Here is an 18,226-nt window from a genome sequence, read left to right on the forward strand (position 1 = left end):
TTGATTTAATGAAATTAAATGCAATAATAAAAAATAATTTTATTGCATAAAATAATAGTAAATTTTTTTTATCCTAAATTCGTCAATATAATCTTGCGATCTTGATTATTTTTATTTTGGTTTAGTAGGAAATTTGTCATTTTCTGTTGTTCTTGTTTCCTCCTTGATTCTTCACGGTATCGTCTCTGATCATCGAGAATTTTATTGATATCTTGAATAATTGTAAAAATAAAATTATTTTTATTTATTTAATTAAAAATTTATAAAGGTTTTCTCGCATTTTATTACAAAGAAAGATTTTATTAATTAATTGTAATTATAGTAGGGAAATAATAAGAAGAATGAAAGTCAATTGTTAAATTAAAATTGTTCAATTGTTATAAATTAAAATACTCAAAGGTTTAAAAAGATTTTTTTTGTTATTCAACACGTTTTGTTATAATTTTATTTATAGATTTTTAACTAACAATTTCACTGATTAAACTTACCTCTTGAATTTCGTAGACCGTTTACATTATTCATATTTCCTATAACAAGAATTGTTAATAATCAATTAATTATAATTATTTTATTAATAAATTAGTAACAATAATAATTATATTATATTATACAGATTACAAATTATTAAAAATTTTAAATTTTTTAACTTTAATAACTTACCAATGCAAATAAATGCAAAAAATAAGACCAAAAAAAATAATTTAAAGTTCATCACTGAATTTTTTTTAAATTTGCAAATAATACAAGACGAAAGTTGAAACGTTTCTAAATTTAAAGTCAAGTAAATATGACCTTATATACTTCGCTTCGAGATAAATGCGATATTTCCTTATCATTGAGTACATAGGGGATTCCCACATTGAATGCAAATTAATCACATGTATTGCCTTTTTTCTCATTAATTATTACCATTTGAGAAAATTATTTATAATCATCGAGATTTTTTTTTAACAATATAATAAATTTATTTTTTATGATTGCATTCATATTTTTAAAAATATTTCTTTATTATAAATTGAAAAAAAAGAATTCTGCATTTTTTATTTTAAAAAAATATAAATTATTTGAGTTATTTGGACTTTATATTTATAAAAAATTAAATTGTTAAAAATAGAGGGAAATTTATGGGGATAATATATTGTAAAACTTAAAAAGTGTATAAATTTATCATACCTTATAAATTATTTCAGTTAAATAAAATAAACAAACTAATAAAGCAATGAAATTAGAAGGATTTTAAAAATATGTAAAAACTTATCAATGAGTATATAGAAAATATAAATATGAAATTAATTAACTTTATTAATTATTATTAATTTAATTAATTAATTAATATTATTATTTATTTACTCTTTGTGTACTATTGCATTAAAAAAACATAATACAGAATCGTTTGGAGTAACAAAATTTTTTAAATGTAAAAACATTACATATTTAAGAAATGTTATATTTGCAAAATAAAAAAATTAATTTTCTCAGAAAAGTTTATTTAATCTACAATGGTATTTTCTTTGTTAAAATTATCTCGCGGTATATTTTTATATAAAAATAAATAAATTTTTCTTCCGTTTTTGTTGAATTAAATTTAACAACAAAATAAAATAAATAAAAAGAAGAAACAAATGAAGAATTGAATTGTTGGACGGAAGCATTTTTAAAATATGAAAACAGGATGTGATTCTGTTAGTGGGGGACCAGACTATATCTTGATCCCAAAAATCTTTGGTCAGCAGTCCATCGAGATCATCATCAAGTCATCTCAAACATGGATGGGAAAATAGTTTTTTTCATCTTGACCATTTTTGCAAGTGTCATCTCTAGTGAAGATTGCCAAGTAAATTTATTGCTTTTTTTTATATATTATAACATAATTTCTTTGAAAATGAAAATAAGATGAATTGGAAAAAAAATCCAAACATATTAAAATTAATCTTTAAAGAAAAAAAAACATAATTTTGAAAAATGTACCAAAAGAGGAAAAACTTCTTCATAAAAAAAACAAAAAGAAAAAAATCAAATACGAAAGTTTTTAAATGTATAATAATTTGAAAAAAAATTAAGATAAAAGAACATGCTTTTTTATGCAAATTATTGAATATAACTTTTCAAAATATTGCATTCAGAGGGAAAAAAAAGTTTCTAATTGTGAATTTTTTTTAACAGAAATGTTATCTTAGACTTTACCATCAACATGATCATGGTCATCACGGTCATCACGGTCATCACAGTCATCACCATCATCACGGTCATAACTCAAATATTCGTTACAAAGACTTGAAACGTCTTCTTAAAAATTTAAATCCTTATCGTTATGATAGATCACAATCACCAAATGTAATAGTGAGTACACCAGTTCTTCCATTTGCATACCCAGGATATCCACCTACACAAGGAGGGGGTATTCCTAATGGTTATGGACCAGGAAATAATCCTTATGGGCTGGGATATAATCCATATGTACCAGGAAATAATCCTTATGGGCTGGGAAATAATCCATATGGGCTGGGAAATAATCCATATGGACTAGGAATTAATCCTTATGGGCTGGGAAATAATCCATATGGACTAGGAATTAATCCTTATGGGCTGGGAAGTAATCCATATGGACTAGGAATTAATCCTTATGGGCTGGGAAGTAATCCATATGGACTAGGAATTAATCCTTATAGACCAGGTGACAATTCTGGTGGACAAGGAGTAATATGTATTTCATCAAAACAAATGCCGAGTGTACCGGTTTTTCGGTTTAGCCCAGGTTCGAACCCTGGGAATAATAAATATGGATCGTTACTAGACGATTATGATAATTCTGATCCTGAAGCTGTAAATCCATCAAGTCGTAACCCGTTATTAAATTATCCAGCTATTCCGTTAATTGGTCGTCGAAGAGGTCCTAATGCTTGGCCCAATTATCTAGGAAACCGTTATCCAGGTCTTAGTAGTCCAGAATCCGGTTATCCAAGACGCGGTTCTCCAGGTGGTTTTCCATGGGATAATTTACCAAGTGCCGGTTCTCCATGGGACAATTTACCAACTTCCGGTTATCCAGGTGGTTCTCCATGGGATAATTTACCAAGTTCCGGTTATCCAGGATCTGGTTATCCAGGCAGTTCTCCATGGGATAATTTACCAACTTCCAGTTATCCAGGACCTGGTTCTCCAGGTGGTTCTCCATGGTATAATTTACCAAGTTCCGGTTATCCAGGTGGTTCTCCATGGGACAATATACCATCTGCCGGTTATCCAGGACCTGGTTCTCCAGGGGATAATTTACCAAGTTCCGGTTATCCAGGACCTGGTTCTCCATGGGATAATTTACCAAGTTCCGGTTATCCAGGTGGTTCTCCATGGGACAATATACCATCTGCCGGTTATCCAGGACCTGGTTCTCCAGGTGGTTCTCCATGGGACAATTTACCAACTTCCGGTTATCCAGGTGGTTCTCCATGGGACAATATACCATCTGCCGGTTATCCAGGACCTGGTTCTCCAGGGGATAATTTACCAAGTTTCGGTTATCCAGGACCTGGTTCTCCATGGGACAATTTACCAACTTCCGGTTATCCAGGAGCCGGTTCTCCAGGGGACAATTTACCATCTGCCGGTTATCCAGGAGCCGGTTCTCCATGGGATAATTTACCAATTGCCGGTTATCCAGGTGGTTCTCCATCGGACAATTTACCAATTTCCGGTTATCCAGGACCTGGTTCTCCATGGGACAATTTACCACTTTCCGGTTATCCAGGACCTCGTTCTCCATGGAACAATTTACCAACTGTCGGTTATCCAGAATTTAATGGTCCCAACTATGGCGATGGGTTGGAACCATTAGATCCATCTGATTGGAATTATCCAAATGATATTGACAATTTGGGTGATTCAAATTATCCTTCAAGTGAAATACCGAGTGGTTCATTCAAGACTCCAAAGTTATTATGCACACCAATAAATAATGAAAATTCTCCTAACAACAGACCACCATGGAGGTAATTGATTTTAAATAAATTATCATAACGAAAATATTAATTAGTTTATGAATCTTATTTTTGCTTAAATTATAATTTATATGCTTTTTTCTCTGTAGGCCTCTAGGACCAAGAAGACCATTTCCTTTAGGTCCAATGGGACCAAATCCTTTAGGACCAAGAGGACCGATGGGACCAATGCCTTCAAGACCAAGAGGACCGATGAGACCAATATCTTTAGGACCAATTAGACCAATTTCCTTAGGACCAATGGGACCAATGCCATCAAGACCAAGAGGACCAATGGGACCATTGCCTTTAGGACCAATGCCTTCACCTGTAGATTGTTCTAAACCTAATATAAAATGGTATTACGTGGCACAAAAGAAACAGGGTTGCAATTGAAAAAGGAAACAAAAATATAGACGGACAATGAAATTCAACATGACAATGAATCTTGGATAAATATAACGCATAAATAATATAGATTTTAATTTTTTTGTTGACTAATTTAAATTATATTAATACGAATATTAATAAGTATTATAATTAATTAATCATTAATTAATTATATATTAATTAGAAATTAATATTAATATATTTAAATTTTCTATTTCATAATATATCATCATTTAAAATTTTTGAGAATCATAATATGCACTTTAAGAATAATTCTGAATGCACATACATAAAAAATTATTTCGTAGAAATCCTATCGATTCTTCGTATTGTCGAATTGCATAATATGAAGAACGCAAATCATCTTTTTTTTCATAACATTTCATAACAACATTGTTTCATTTATATTAGGGGAATTATAATTGACATTGATCTGAAATCGTTATATATTAGGTTTCTGGGTCAAGAATAAATATATTTAATTTAATGATGAATTCTGTTTTCATTCATTTCTCATTCCTTTATTTCTTTAAATTTATTGTTTATATTTTTACAGTCTTTATTGTTTAATATTACAATACATATATATCAAAGTAACGCGGAGAATATAAAAATATTAATAATACCTTAAGAATTAAATTAAAGAAGTAAATCAAACTTTAAAAATTATAATTAGCAATTAATTAATAATTGAGACATTAATTGGTAGTTAAATTAACAATTATTATTAATAATAATAATAAAATAATATTTTATACATATATGTATATAAATAAATAATTCTTTTCGTAATATTCAAAAACAGTTTGATTTTTTTAGAAATAATAAAATATCGTCAATGGTATTAGGCTACAAATCCAAAAGTTCGTTCCAGCATCTAATTTAGGAGTAGAATTAAGATCTGAAAATTTTGTTTTTAAATTTAAAAAAGTTGTAGATATATTTATTCATATTTATTATAATAATATATTGTATAATATATGTATATTCAAAATTTTGAATAGTCTTGGCGCTAAAGTTTTGTAGAAAATTTGAAATTTTTAAATTTCTATTTTTTTATTGCGCAGGCGCTTAATTTAAATATTCATTGTTGTTTTGATTGTTTTCGCGCTAAAATTTTGAAAAGATTTTGAAATTTTGGTATTAGGAGAACATGAAGAGGTCGGGGTACCCTAAAAATTCTGGGACCGATATTTTCTATTTTAATTTTTTTGTACATTTCATACGATTGCCAGTTTGAGGAGCAGTAACAAATTTTTTTATCTTTAGCGAAAAAGTGTATTTTTTTGTGTTCCAGTATAAATAAAAATTTATTGCACACCTCTATGATAATACCATCCTCCATGATAATGTCCACGATTTCGTCGATTACTATTTCCACGATTGCGGCCAGCATAACCATAGGAACGACCACGTCTAGCGTCCATAAATTCTAAATATTTGTATATATGTAATTAATCAATTAATTAATATTTAAAACTAGAACGCCTGATTAAAAAAAAAATTAAAAATTTAATTTTAATTAAATATCACTCACCAATAAATGAGAAGACAATAAGAAGTATAAAAATTAAAACTTTTTTCTTCATTTTAAAAATTTTCAAAACTAATTTCCAAACAAAAATTCCTCTCCTTTTTTTAAAACTTTGTTTATTAATAAAAAGTAAAAAGAAATTCTCTTTTTTGCAGTGTAGTAAAGGTTTGATTATAATACTACGTGTGCATATACGCACTATGACTTTTTTGAGAGCGTTCACAGCTGGGGTCGCGATCTGAATTATTTAATTTATTCATGGTGCTATGATTCTACAACAAGTTCATATAATATCTCTCACCCACTAAGCAAATTTCCTTTTTAATTTAAACAAAATAAAAATCAAACATTAAAAACAACAGAGTTTCAATTTAATTATAGAAATTAAATAATTTCAAAATTAAAAAAAAGAACATTTTCATTAATTTATTTCATTAATTAAAAATTATTTATTTTTCTATTAATTGATTTATTTAATAAATATAATAATAATAATTAAACATATTTACATTTAATATAAAATTATATTATATCTTTTTTAATTTCATTCAATTTTATAATCAAAATAATTAAAAGATAATGTAAGAAAGAAAATATACATGTCTGTATGATAAGTTGCCTGCCACCAGGGGATTGCTCCAATAACGTTATATATATATATATATATATATATATATATAATTCTTAAAAAAATTTAAACATTTAGTTTATTTATAATAAACAATTATTTTCTCAAAATGTAAAATTCTACTTTATTAATTTCTCAAATTTATTTTGCAATCAAACAAAAGATTTCCAATTGATTAATTATTAATAATTCTCCATTTTTTCAATCAATTTTAAGAAGTAAAAAAATCTTTTAAATGTCATTAAATAACTGAAATAAACTTCATAAGATAAATTTAAAAAATATATATTTTTGGAAGTAATTGAATTTTTTCCTATTGAAAAAATAAAACTAGAAGAATGAGATGGATAAATAAATGAAGTACTCTCAAATTAAAAACCGGCATTAAGGTATAATGATTTATTGTAGTAAAATTAGAGTAAATAACAATCACATATCGCGTCATCTATCAACGAGATATAACACACATGTTAAATGATGCGACATAAATAATTTAGATGCATCGTTCGATGATTTGATGCCACGGTGCTTAGAAATCACGTTAACATTAAAAATATATATGTTTATTATATATAATATATATAATATGTATAAATTGTCGAGTTACTTCTATAAATATCTTCTAAAAATCTTGTGTGGCAAATAATCACTTAAGAACAAATTCACAATTTAGTCGTTTCATTTTTTTTTTTTTTCTTTCATTTTATTTATAATTTTTAGGCACCAATGGTATGCGGACCCTGTCTTTGGTACATATGACCGATTCATTTTTCAATATTGTTTTTATTTTTATTTTTTTTCTTAATGAAGACGCTCAATTGGTCCTCCAAGTGTTTTTTTTCAAATTACATTTCTCTTTCTCTCTTAAAACTCACTTACACATCACTTTCTTTTCTATTTTTTATTTTTTTTGTTCTTTAATCAATATATATATATAAATATATATCGAAGATTGGGATAGTCGTTTGTCAGTGACACATTTTTCCTTTAGTGCACATTTCCCAACGAATTCTCAGTCTTCTTCCTTTTTCTCCGGTTTTAAGTCCACCATTGCGTGCAATTCCTCGGGACTGTATCTATAATTAATAATAAAAAATTTCTGGTGAAATTTAATTCATTTTTTAAAAAGGAGCTATCAAGTAATATGAATTTATTTTGAAAATAAAAAATCATTTTATATAATAATAAAAGAAAACTTACCCTAAGAGACTCTGGAGATCGCAAACAAAACGATAAACATATCGTTTACCAGCGGTTTTATGAATAATATTTTTGTCGTAGTAATATCGTAAACCGCGGCTAAGCTTCTCGTAATTCATTTTGGGTTTATTTTTTCGAATTCCCCATCGACGAGCAACTTCATCTGGATCCGTGAGTTTAAATTCCCAACCATCGCCGGTCCACGATATGAAACCCTGACACGATTTGTCCGTTAAAAGTTCTAATAAAAATTGCCACAATTGAATGGGACCAGAACCCGTGAAACATGGACCACTTCCTGTAAATTAAAAAAAACAACCATTAACAATTATTAAAATTTTGAAATAAATATTTCATTTGAAAAAAAAAGTAATTATTGAAATTTTTTGTTGTGTTGGAAAAAAGAAACATACCCGTGTAGCCAGCGAGCATAGCGCTTTGAAGAAGGGGTTTCTGATCGGAATTATTGCCAATCGCTGAAGGATGATGGGGATTAGATGAATCTCTGGGTCCTAGACCAGCTAAGAAAGCAGGATGATGCGATAAATGTTCTCCCAAGGGACCCATTGATCCCCATTGATCGCCACCAACTCCACCGCCGCCACCACCACCAGTCCCACTTCCGCTTCCTGGGACTGTTTGGAATGACGCTGCGTCGTATTGACCGTATCCTCCTTCACTGTACCCTTCATGATAACGACCTGCAATCAAAAAATTCGTAAATAACATTTTTTCTCATTTTTATTAAATATTTAATTAAATTTCCATTTCATAGAAACCAGAAAAGATATATTTTTCTCAGAGCCAAATAAATATTTAATTGTTTGTCAAATAAAAATTCGTGTAAATTGAAATTGATGATGAACTGAATACACACCTCTTGAATAATTTTTAAAGGGAGGTGGCTGATACTTTGGTTCCAATTGAATGCCACTGGCACTATAGAACTCGGGAGATCCATCGAGATTATAGGGATGAGGTGGCTGATGATCCTGCGGTAAATTATGATACTCGGATGGCTCATCGTAGCCAGAATAATGCGCCGGAGTCATATAACTCTCCGATGTCGAATTGCTGACCCGCAGATCGACTTCGTTGCCACTTGTTCCAAGATCACCACCACTTGGTAATCCGCCTCCTCCACCACTTTGTAAATGTTCCGTTATATGATGATTGTTGTAGTTTGCTACAAAAATAAAGAAAAAATTCATTACAATTCAAAATTAATTAATTAAGAGTTGCTACAAAAATTTTATTTTTTCAAAAAAGAATTTTTTTATGACGAAAAAAATTGATACTTACATTCCGTTTTGAGCTGATTTAAATTTCGTAAATGAATGTAGGCGCTATTAGTGTTTGGATTATTATTGTTATTATTGTTGTTCAAGTTGCTGCTAGGAGTGGTTGAATGAGAATTGTTTGGCGGTTGATTGCTATGATTATGAGATGGTGGTGGTGAATTTTCTCTTTGATTGTCATCGTGACACACTGGACTGCGCAGGTGATTGTAACCTCCTGCAAAAATAAACATAAAAAACACAATTAATATTTTTTTATACAACAATTATTTTATTTTTATTACAGTTTATTATAAACAAATAACCAAAATTCGAATCAGTTTTTCTGTCCCTATTTTGTATTTAAAAAGAAATAATATACGAAAACAGTACCAAAATTCGGAACGGTTTTTTTTTGTCCCTTGAAAATATTTTGTATTTAAAAAAAATAATATACGAAAGTGAGTTTAACAGTGTTACAAACAAGAAGAATAAAAAAACTTTCAGCTGTCTTCTTGTTCAAAAAAAAAAAGAAAAAAAGGGGGAACAATCTGATATTTTTGAGAGGGATCTCGTTTTGAGACACACCTCTTTAGATTCTTGACAATCATCTTATTCGCCATTGGGTATTCTAATACATGTAACTAGAGATCTTATAGTCCCTAAATAATACCAAAGGTGCAGATTTGTGTGTATAATATTTCTATATAATTTATTTATTTATTCAAATTTATTATTTTATTATTAATAATATTTACTATTGGTTTAATTGCTCCCTTTATTTTTTTTGCGCATTCAAATTATAAAATAAAAAAATTAAATTTATTAAAAATGAAAAAAAGTCATGTATGAATTTCCATGGAATGATGGGTAATTGTTGACAGAGTTAATGTGTCATAAAGATACTACGTCGTACAAGTTAATTTACTATATTTATATATCAAGAAATCGAGGAGATGGAAACGCGGGAGTAACAAGACCTGGTAATCTGAACGGGAGGAATGGATGGAACGTGGGCGGTGCAGTGAAACGATTGGTGGAGGTGAACTCCGCCTATGTTCGTCGCAATAACTGACAACTGACAACTCATGAAAGAAATTCGCGGGAAGAAGAATATAAAATACAAAAATTAAATTTATTTCACTTTTTTTATTGTTTTCTTTTTAATTAAAATAACTATGTATATTTCAAGTCAGGGTCGTCTTCAATTTGCTCCTTGAAATTCTCTCAATCTCTCTCTCTCTCTTTTTTTTTTTTTATCTTTTTTCAAAAAATTCACAAAACAAAATAATAAAAATTTATGTCAAGGTGTTTTTTGCCATTTTAAGAAAAGTATTTATGTGACAATAAAAAGATAATTTCATATTCAGAAAATTTATTTCGCAAATTAAAATGCGAGATGGTGAGATTAGGGAATTTCGGAATTGGAATTGGGATTCCAAAAAGGACTAGAAAAGAACGCCCTTAATTTGTAATGTAAAACTCATAAAACCTCAATAAGCAAGTATAATTTTTTGTTTTTCAGATTATTGACAATAATAGTAAATAAAAACATGAGATTTGTTACAAAATTTAAATCTAATTTAATTAGGGTATAACATATGCAAACAAGTTGACCCCATATACATATATGTATATAATATGCATTTGCGTGAAAGAAAAAAAAACATTTTCGAGAATTAATTATATATCCCCTTTTTAAGAGATAACGATTATTTGCATTTATTGAATTTGTTTTAACTATTCAAGAATCAGATAAAAAAGAAAATGTTACTGAATTTTTAATTTCCGACAAAGAACGGTGGAATTTTCATTTTTACATACAAAATTTATATTTAAAATTTAAGTTTTTATATTATATATATTTTAATTTTGTTTTATTTTATATATACAGTTTTTATATTACAAACGAAAAAGATTGTAAATAAATTAATATTAATTAATACATATATTATCCACGTATCTTTGAAAAATCCAAAAATGAACCATATTAATTCCAAGGTAATTATTTCTTTAGAAGAATCAATAAAAATTCTTCATTGAAGTTACAATTGTTTAGAACTACATAGATAAAAGTTATCAGTAATTGAAGACATTGTCACCTATTTTCAAATTAATAATTCATTTTGAAATTGCCATTATTTGAAGCTATTATAATTTAAGTGAATTTACCATTGTTTTAAGCTACCATAAATTGAAGCCACAAAAAGTTTACTAAATTTATCATAATCTGAAGCTATAATTAATTGAAGCTACTGTAAGTTAAGGGAATTTACAATTATTTAAAGCTATATAAATTTATATGGATTTACCATTATTTTAAGCTACTATAAATTGAAGCTTTAAAAATTTATCTGAATTTACCATTGTTTTAAGCTACTGTAAATTGAAGCTATTTTAAATGAACTAAATTTACCATAAATTGAAGCTACTATAAATTTAATTGAATTTACCTGGAAGCTACAATTAATTGAAGTTATTAAATGTTGTTTCATATTTATACAAATATTTCTTCAAGAAACATCAATTAATGCACAAAATGTGTATATAAAAATAAAAGGTAATTTGTTAGGTGAAGTGTAACGAGGAGGCACGTTAGTTAGATTGGATGGTTTGCCATTTTTTGAGCGGCACCTGAAAATGCACCTGAAGGGTGCACTTCAACTCATCAGCAATATATATATATATATATAGAAAAGGTGAACGCATGCAAGCATGGCGTGAGGGCCAGCTTCGAGCCAGACTCCCACGCTTTACTGCCATGTATGTTAAAGCAGGTATACGTTTTACATCCACAAATACGTATACATACACATAAAAAAAATATATATATATATATTCCATATAGTGTAGAAAATGGGGTGCGAGCTGGCGTTAAGTACCGGTGTAGCCATGTACAATTTAATGCGATAGTTTAGTAGTAACTTCTTCAAAATAATAATAATAAAAACAATATCTACCTTTGTCTTACAATGTTATCTAAATTCTACATTTTCTATACACCTGTAAGTAAGGAAAAATTGCTTATAAAAAAATCTTTTGAAACTATCAATATTTTAAATAGTATTTGTGAACTATTAATATTTTTTTGAATATTTTCGCCTATGATAATAATATGAAACAATAAATATAAATAAATTTTTAATGTATTTATAAAAATTTAAAATTTTCAACTAGTGTGAGAAATATAGTATCTTCGCACTTCTGCAATATTCTGTCAAGCATTTAAATCACTTTGCTCCCCAAACAAAAATAAATTCTCTACGTTAATTCCAATAAAAGCACTAATGATACATTTTTTTCCTTCTTTTTACAAAACTAAACTAGTTTCCCGGGTCAATAATTTATGCCCTTTTTTCCCCCCTTAAACTTTTTTCTCCCCTCAAGAAAGAAGTTCCCAGATTTCCATATTTGCCTATATATTTCTCTCTCATTTATATATTTATATCTGTGAAAAAGGACATATGTGGCATGTTTCATTTTTTTTTCTCTCTCTTTTTGTATGTTTTAAATGAGTCGTCAGCAGCTGGTTTAATGAATCTGGACGAGGAGCAGCATTCCCATCGAGATCGGGAGAGGAGTGTGACTTGAGAAGGAGAGAGAGAGAGAGAAAAGAAAAAGAAAGGCGAGAAATGAGACAGGGGGTGGGGGTGGGGGGTGAAAAAGGGAAGAAAGTAAGCAAAAAGAAACAGCCGCATATCAGCCGGAGAACAGGTGTTCACAAGACGTTCGGAGAGACCGACTTATATATATATATATATGTATATTTAAGCGCACACAAGCACAGAATGCAAGAGAGCAACAACTGAGGTGGCCAGACAAGGGGCACGCGCCAAATTCAACGAAAGACCAGTCAAGTTAAACTCGCGGTGTGGACAGCTGTTTCCAAAGACCATCAGACTTTCTTTCCTATATTTATATTATAAATAAATGTATTTTTCAAAATTTTAAACCTGTGCCATCACCGCACCAATTGTATCCGATTTTGCCTCAAAACATTATTGGGTTTCAATTTTAAAAAAATGCATTTATTATCTCTGAATTAGTGAAAAGTGAGATACCAATTAAAGAATATCCACTAATTTTTTAGTCACTTATTAGTAAAAATTTAGTAAACAAAATTTTCAAAGCCCAAAATGTCCTAATGTATAAAATTTTCAAAAATAAAAAAAGTAAATAAATTTTTATTAAAAAAAAGGTAGAAAAAGTTAGTTTCTATTTTAAAAAAATCCACTAGAAAATATATGCAAAAATTCATTTAAAAATTATTATTTTATAACTTATCGAGACATGAACTACAAATCAAAAATGTATATTTAAATTTTAAATTTTCCTCAGTTTCATTGAATTATATAATGATGTGATAATGAAATTAAGAAATTATGAAAATAATTTAATATCTACATTTGACACAGAAGAAATCATTAAATAATTAATTTAACATTGTTTCTGGTTAAAAAAAAAGTCTTTAAAAATTCATTCAACGGATGTTCGTCATTATATCAAAGTGGCATGAATAACTCTACTATATTCTATATATCGTTCATTTATGTTGAATTATCTCTAAAATTTCATTCTTCTAAAAAAACAAAACAAAGAACATAAAAATTTCAAATGCTCTAATAAAAAAAAACAAAAAAAAATTAGATATAATATTTTCCCCGTAATGTTGAAATAAATCTCTGATTTTTATCTATACTACTTACTGGTTTTTTCTTACATATGTATATATTTATATTTTTTTTTCGAACAAGAATCCTATTTTTTAGCTAAGCTCATCTCATCATTCATCAAATGGGGAAAAAAGTGAAAAAAAGAATTACTTTCTTTAAATTAATATTAAAATTTTTTAATTACATATACAATAATAGTTTTGAAACTAAATTTTTTTTTCTTTACTAAAGTTATCACCTGCTCGTTCGCGTATATTATAGAAACCATGTGCGTGCCTTACGTTCAACCTGGTACCATAACGAGTGGAGAATATTTGAGTATAAACGACAAGAGAGACAACACAAATATATTTCTTGCAATAAGTGTTTATATATATATATATATATATAGACTTGGTAAATTCAGACTGAAGTTGATTTCTGCGTGTGCGAACCGAGTGTGGGAGAGTTCGCAGGTCACCAGTCTACCGAACAATGCGCGGTTTCGTTGCCGTCGAGGACGACTTTTTTTTTTTTTTTTTTTTTTCTTCTCCTTTATATACAAGCGCATCGCGCACAATCGTCGCGTATTACTCACGCAACATTTCTAAAATTCTTTAACGTCCATCTATTTAAAGGGAAAAAGAAGAAAGCTTCGAATCGACCTTGTCTTTTATATTTATTCTCATCCAATTTGTCAGATAAAAACAATAGCGCTTTTTTGATTGAAAAAAAATTATTCCTTTAAATAAGAGAAAAAAAATTAATCTTAACCTGGGACATTAAATTATTTTCTTAATATTTGTTTAATGTTATTAAATTGTTTTTTGGAGTTTTAAATATTGGTAGTTTCAATTGTTAATAGTACTGAATACTAAAACTTTCAAAAAATGGTACAATGAAATTTCAGTGATTTCAAATATTAATAGTTCCAAATACTGAAACATAACCTAAAACTTGTTTGCAGCAAAGGTCCCGTCTATCGTGGAGCGTCATAAATATAAATAAATATTACTAAGTCAAATAGTAATATTTTCCTACAATCAACAAAAAATTTACTTGCAGTAATAAAAAAAAAGTTAGCTGCCAGATACAAATTTTTATTTATGATTGAAGTTTTGTTTAACCAAAATTGTATAATTGTATATAACAAACGCGAGATAAAAAATAACAAATGAATTGCACTTAACGAAGAAATATAAGCGTTTTATTAAAATGCAGTTAATCAAAAGAGAGGGAGACGTAAAGCACACATGCATATAAATGCTATGCGTGTGACCTTTATCGTTAAGTGAATAATTATTGGGCGCTCACCTGTTCGCGTACAAAGTGTTTGCCAGATATGCTGCCACAGTCAATATATTACTTAAGTCAACGGTGCAATCACTACACACACTCGTTATCAAAAGTGCATAAGTGTCACGGAATCTAGACGTGGGAGATTTTTTTTCTTTTTTTTTTTTTGCATGATACACGCATATATACACAAAGTGCCGATGCTCTCTGTGGAATTTTTCAATTATAAATAAATAAAATTTTTTCTATAGAAGTCTCTTTAAAAATAGTTAAAGAATAATAAAAAGAGATTTTTTAATAAAAAATTAAATTCATTAATTATAATTACTTCGCAATTACCAAAGGTTTTCGAAGAAAAATAAAACTGAAATTAATATTGTCATCTTCCTTTTTAATACAAATATATATTTGGCACAGGATGTGGATTAATTTTGAAATTACTATATCAAAACTAAATTTATATATTGGTAATTTTCGTCACTTTATACATATATATGTGTGAAAATGATCATATATCAATTGAGTTGTTTAATTAGTTTTTTTTTTTTTCATGAAACGGAAATTTGATTTCAAATTTTGTATTTTTAGAATGTCGTTTTTAAATTTGTTATATACACTATTCCTCTCTCTCTCTTTTTCGTTTTTAATCTTAAATTATAATGCTAATTTTATAACCAGTGAGAACATAAATTATGAGAAAAGTCAAATTTCGGGTTAAATCAATGTGAAAGGTGGTCGAGATATATAAATGTACTACTCAATGAAGTTTCAATTAACGTCAATGTATAAATGAAGAAAATGTTTAAGCAACTGTGAAATTTCTCTTTTACAACATTTTGAGTAGCCATTTTCTTGCAATTTCGTAATAGAGTTGCAATTCGGTATAATAAACACAAAATAATAATAAAAATAATAAAAAATAATAAATAAACAAAAAATTATTTCCTATTGCAATTATATGTAAAATTTCTTCACGAAACATACACGAAAAATAAATAGCTATACACCCAGAGAAATGTTTCATTTGAATCAAATATAATATATTTGAATTTAATAAACGTATATATTTAGCCCATTTATTTGACGTAAATAAAAATTTTATTTGAATCAAATAAATATATATTTGGCTATTTGTTAAGTTACAAAATAATATAGAAAAATTCGTTTCAAAAGAAAGAAAAATTATTTTTCGTCACAAAAACGTAAAATACCTTTAGCAAAAATGATTTTCAAGACAAAAAAAAATCGAGTGATAAAAATCGAAAAAAAAATAGAAAGAAGTGAGTGTAAACGATAAAAATACATGTACTACCATTTTGAAAACAATGTCTTTAAAAAATCCACTCGTTTAACATAAAAAGACGAAGAAAAATGTTTATTCAACAGTGATAAAAATATATTATTTTTTTGTATATTAACACGAGTTTTTGGTTACTTTAAACAAATTTTGTTTGATTCAAATAAATATTTATTTAATATAAATAAATGTTTGGTTTATTTTGCATAAATAAAATGTTATTTATCGCAAATAAAATTTTTACTTAACTCAAATAAAATTTATATTTGAAACAAATAAATATTTATTTGACTCTGAGAAAAATATATCTTTTCTCTAGGCGTGTTCCATGTATAATTTATAAATTGCAAACAAAAAATGTTACCCACCAACCCCTTAAAAAAAACCCGTTTTTCATTTAATAAACAACTTTCGAATAAAAATACATCAAGTTAGCTAATCAAGAAAATTTTCTCATCATCGGCCTTAATGAACTTATAGCTAATGAATCCGCCTATGCACAAGATAATGAACACGATGAAAAAGAAGAAGATGAAGATCAAATATATAATAAAAATAAGGGAAAAAAAATTAAAAAAAAAATCTTGGTTGTACCTGGAGTATGAGTCGTTGCATCCAGTGACACTGGAGGCATGACAGTGCTCCTGGATAAAGAATGTGGTTGCTGATGTTGATGTTGGGTTATTGTTTCCGTTTCCTGATATGAGGGATAATCCGCATAAAAGGGTTCATGAGCACTCACGAGTGTGTCCAACATATGGAGAACCATTTCCGATGATGTTGAATTATTTGTTGCTAATAGTCCCGATTCTTGATTATTACTCAAATAGGTACCAATGAGCGCCGCGTTGGCCGGCGCCTGCCCCGAAGGCCGCGACCCCGACGTTTCGACACTCACAACGCCCGCCGTGACGTTTTTTCTCCAAATATATTTTTTTTTCTTTTTTCCTCCACAATTCGCACTCGACACCAAAAAAAATTTTCTTTTTCCCCGGTCAAAACAAAAAAGAATGTTTTCCTTTCCTCGACTAGTTTTTTCTTTATTGTTGTTTCGAAAACATAAGTATGAGTTTTGAAATTAAAGGATAAAAATATAATTTTTTAGAATAAATTCAAAGGGATTAGAAAATGTAAATAATTTGTATCTCTGATGATCACAGATTGATGTCATTGGTATCCTATATAAAGCTTTGTATATATTTATTGGTATCTCACTGGTATTTTTCTATTTTCACTGCTTTTCTTTTCTTCACCGGTTTTGTTTGTATCTTCACTGGTATTTTTTGTATCTTCACTAGTAATTTTTTTTATCTTCACCACAAAAATCAAATATTTTCCAAACTATTTTTTTAGTTGTTCCTCGGGTATCTTTTCAAATAAAATTATCTTTGATCATTGATATAAAAAGTATCGTGTAAAAAATCCTAGAAATAATTTCCTTTCATTTACTTTTCAAATAGTTTCATACCTCATAAATTTTTCCTTTTGATCATTCCGAAATTTGTGTACATAAAAAAAAATTGTTTCACTCCAATTGAATTTTAAAATTACAATTTTTGTATCGATTTGGAAGTGTACCTGAATGAGCCAAATACACTTGAAGATTTCTTTCGAAACGAGCTCAAAAATTCACTTGATCAATTTTTTAAGTACCTCAATTTAGAAAAAGATGAAGGAAAAAAAAACCCCCTTGAGAAAAAGATATTTAAGTACGGAAGACTTAAAACGAAAACTGATCAACAGGTGTGTCCAGGTATAACAGGGTTGTTTTTCATTCACTGGGAGCACAAAATCCACATTTTGAACTATTTTTTATTTTTTAAGTACAACAACACTTTGGGAAATAAATTTTCCAATTGACACAGTAGATAAACTAAGTCCTGGAATTTTTGAATGAGCGACATTCCGCAAAAGGATTCAACATAGTTTTTTCTTTTTTTAACTGGACAAGGGCAAGCACACCACTTGACGTGAGCGC

General features: G+C 28.3%; 2 protein-coding genes across 28 annotated transcripts in view; one reads left to right on the top strand and one right to left on the bottom strand.

Moving 5' to 3' along the window:
* Window positions 1-1,680: 1,680 nt before the first annotated feature.
* Window positions 1,681-4,858, top strand: LOC127283657 (collagen alpha-1(I) chain-like). Of its 22 annotated transcripts, none has more exons than XM_051308699.1 (5): window positions 1,681-1,834; window positions 2,164-3,337; window positions 3,380-3,394; window positions 3,437-3,986; window positions 4,085-4,858. In XM_051308699.1, the coding sequence occupies exons 1-5, from the start codon at window positions 1,766-1,768 to the stop codon at window positions 4,368-4,370; spliced, it is 2,094 nt and encodes a 697-aa protein (XP_051164656.1). In that variant the 5' UTR covers window positions 1,681-1,765; the 3' UTR covers window positions 4,371-4,858. The 22 variants fall into 22 exon arrangements, with proteins under 22 accessions (XP_051164656.1, XP_051164719.1, XP_051164746.1 ...); XM_051308762.1 differs by having other exon boundaries at window positions 2,164-3,205; XM_051308789.1 differs by having other exon boundaries at window positions 2,164-3,049; window positions 3,149-3,205; window positions 3,380-3,986.
* Window positions 4,859-6,910: 2,052 nt separating this feature from the next.
* LOC127284267 (ETS-like protein pointed) overlaps window positions 6,911-18,226 on the bottom strand; it is a 94,072-nt gene continuing 82,756 nt past the window's right edge. For all 6 annotated transcript variants that reach the window (XM_051309651.1, XM_051309674.1, XM_051309658.1 and 3 more), the window contains 5 exons: window positions 9,029-9,241; window positions 8,604-8,912; window positions 8,140-8,427; window positions 7,727-8,024; window positions 6,911-7,602 (listed from right to left, as the gene is read on the bottom strand). In XM_051309651.1, the coding sequence (XP_051165608.1) occupies window positions 7,539-7,602; window positions 7,727-8,024; window positions 8,140-8,427; window positions 8,604-8,912; window positions 9,029-9,241 (1,172 nt within the window). In that variant the 3' untranslated portion in view covers window positions 6,911-7,538. The remainder of the gene's footprint in view (window positions 7,603-7,726; window positions 8,025-8,139; window positions 8,428-8,603; window positions 8,913-9,028; window positions 9,242-18,226) is intronic.

Source organism: Leptopilina boulardi, unplaced genomic scaffold (genome assembly GCF_019393585.1).
Source record: "Leptopilina boulardi isolate dan_hultmark-lab unplaced genomic scaffold, ZJU_Lbou_2.1 LbouV2_119, whole genome shotgun sequence".
Taxonomy (NCBI): Eukaryota; Metazoa; Arthropoda; class Insecta; order Hymenoptera; family Figitidae; genus Leptopilina; species Leptopilina boulardi.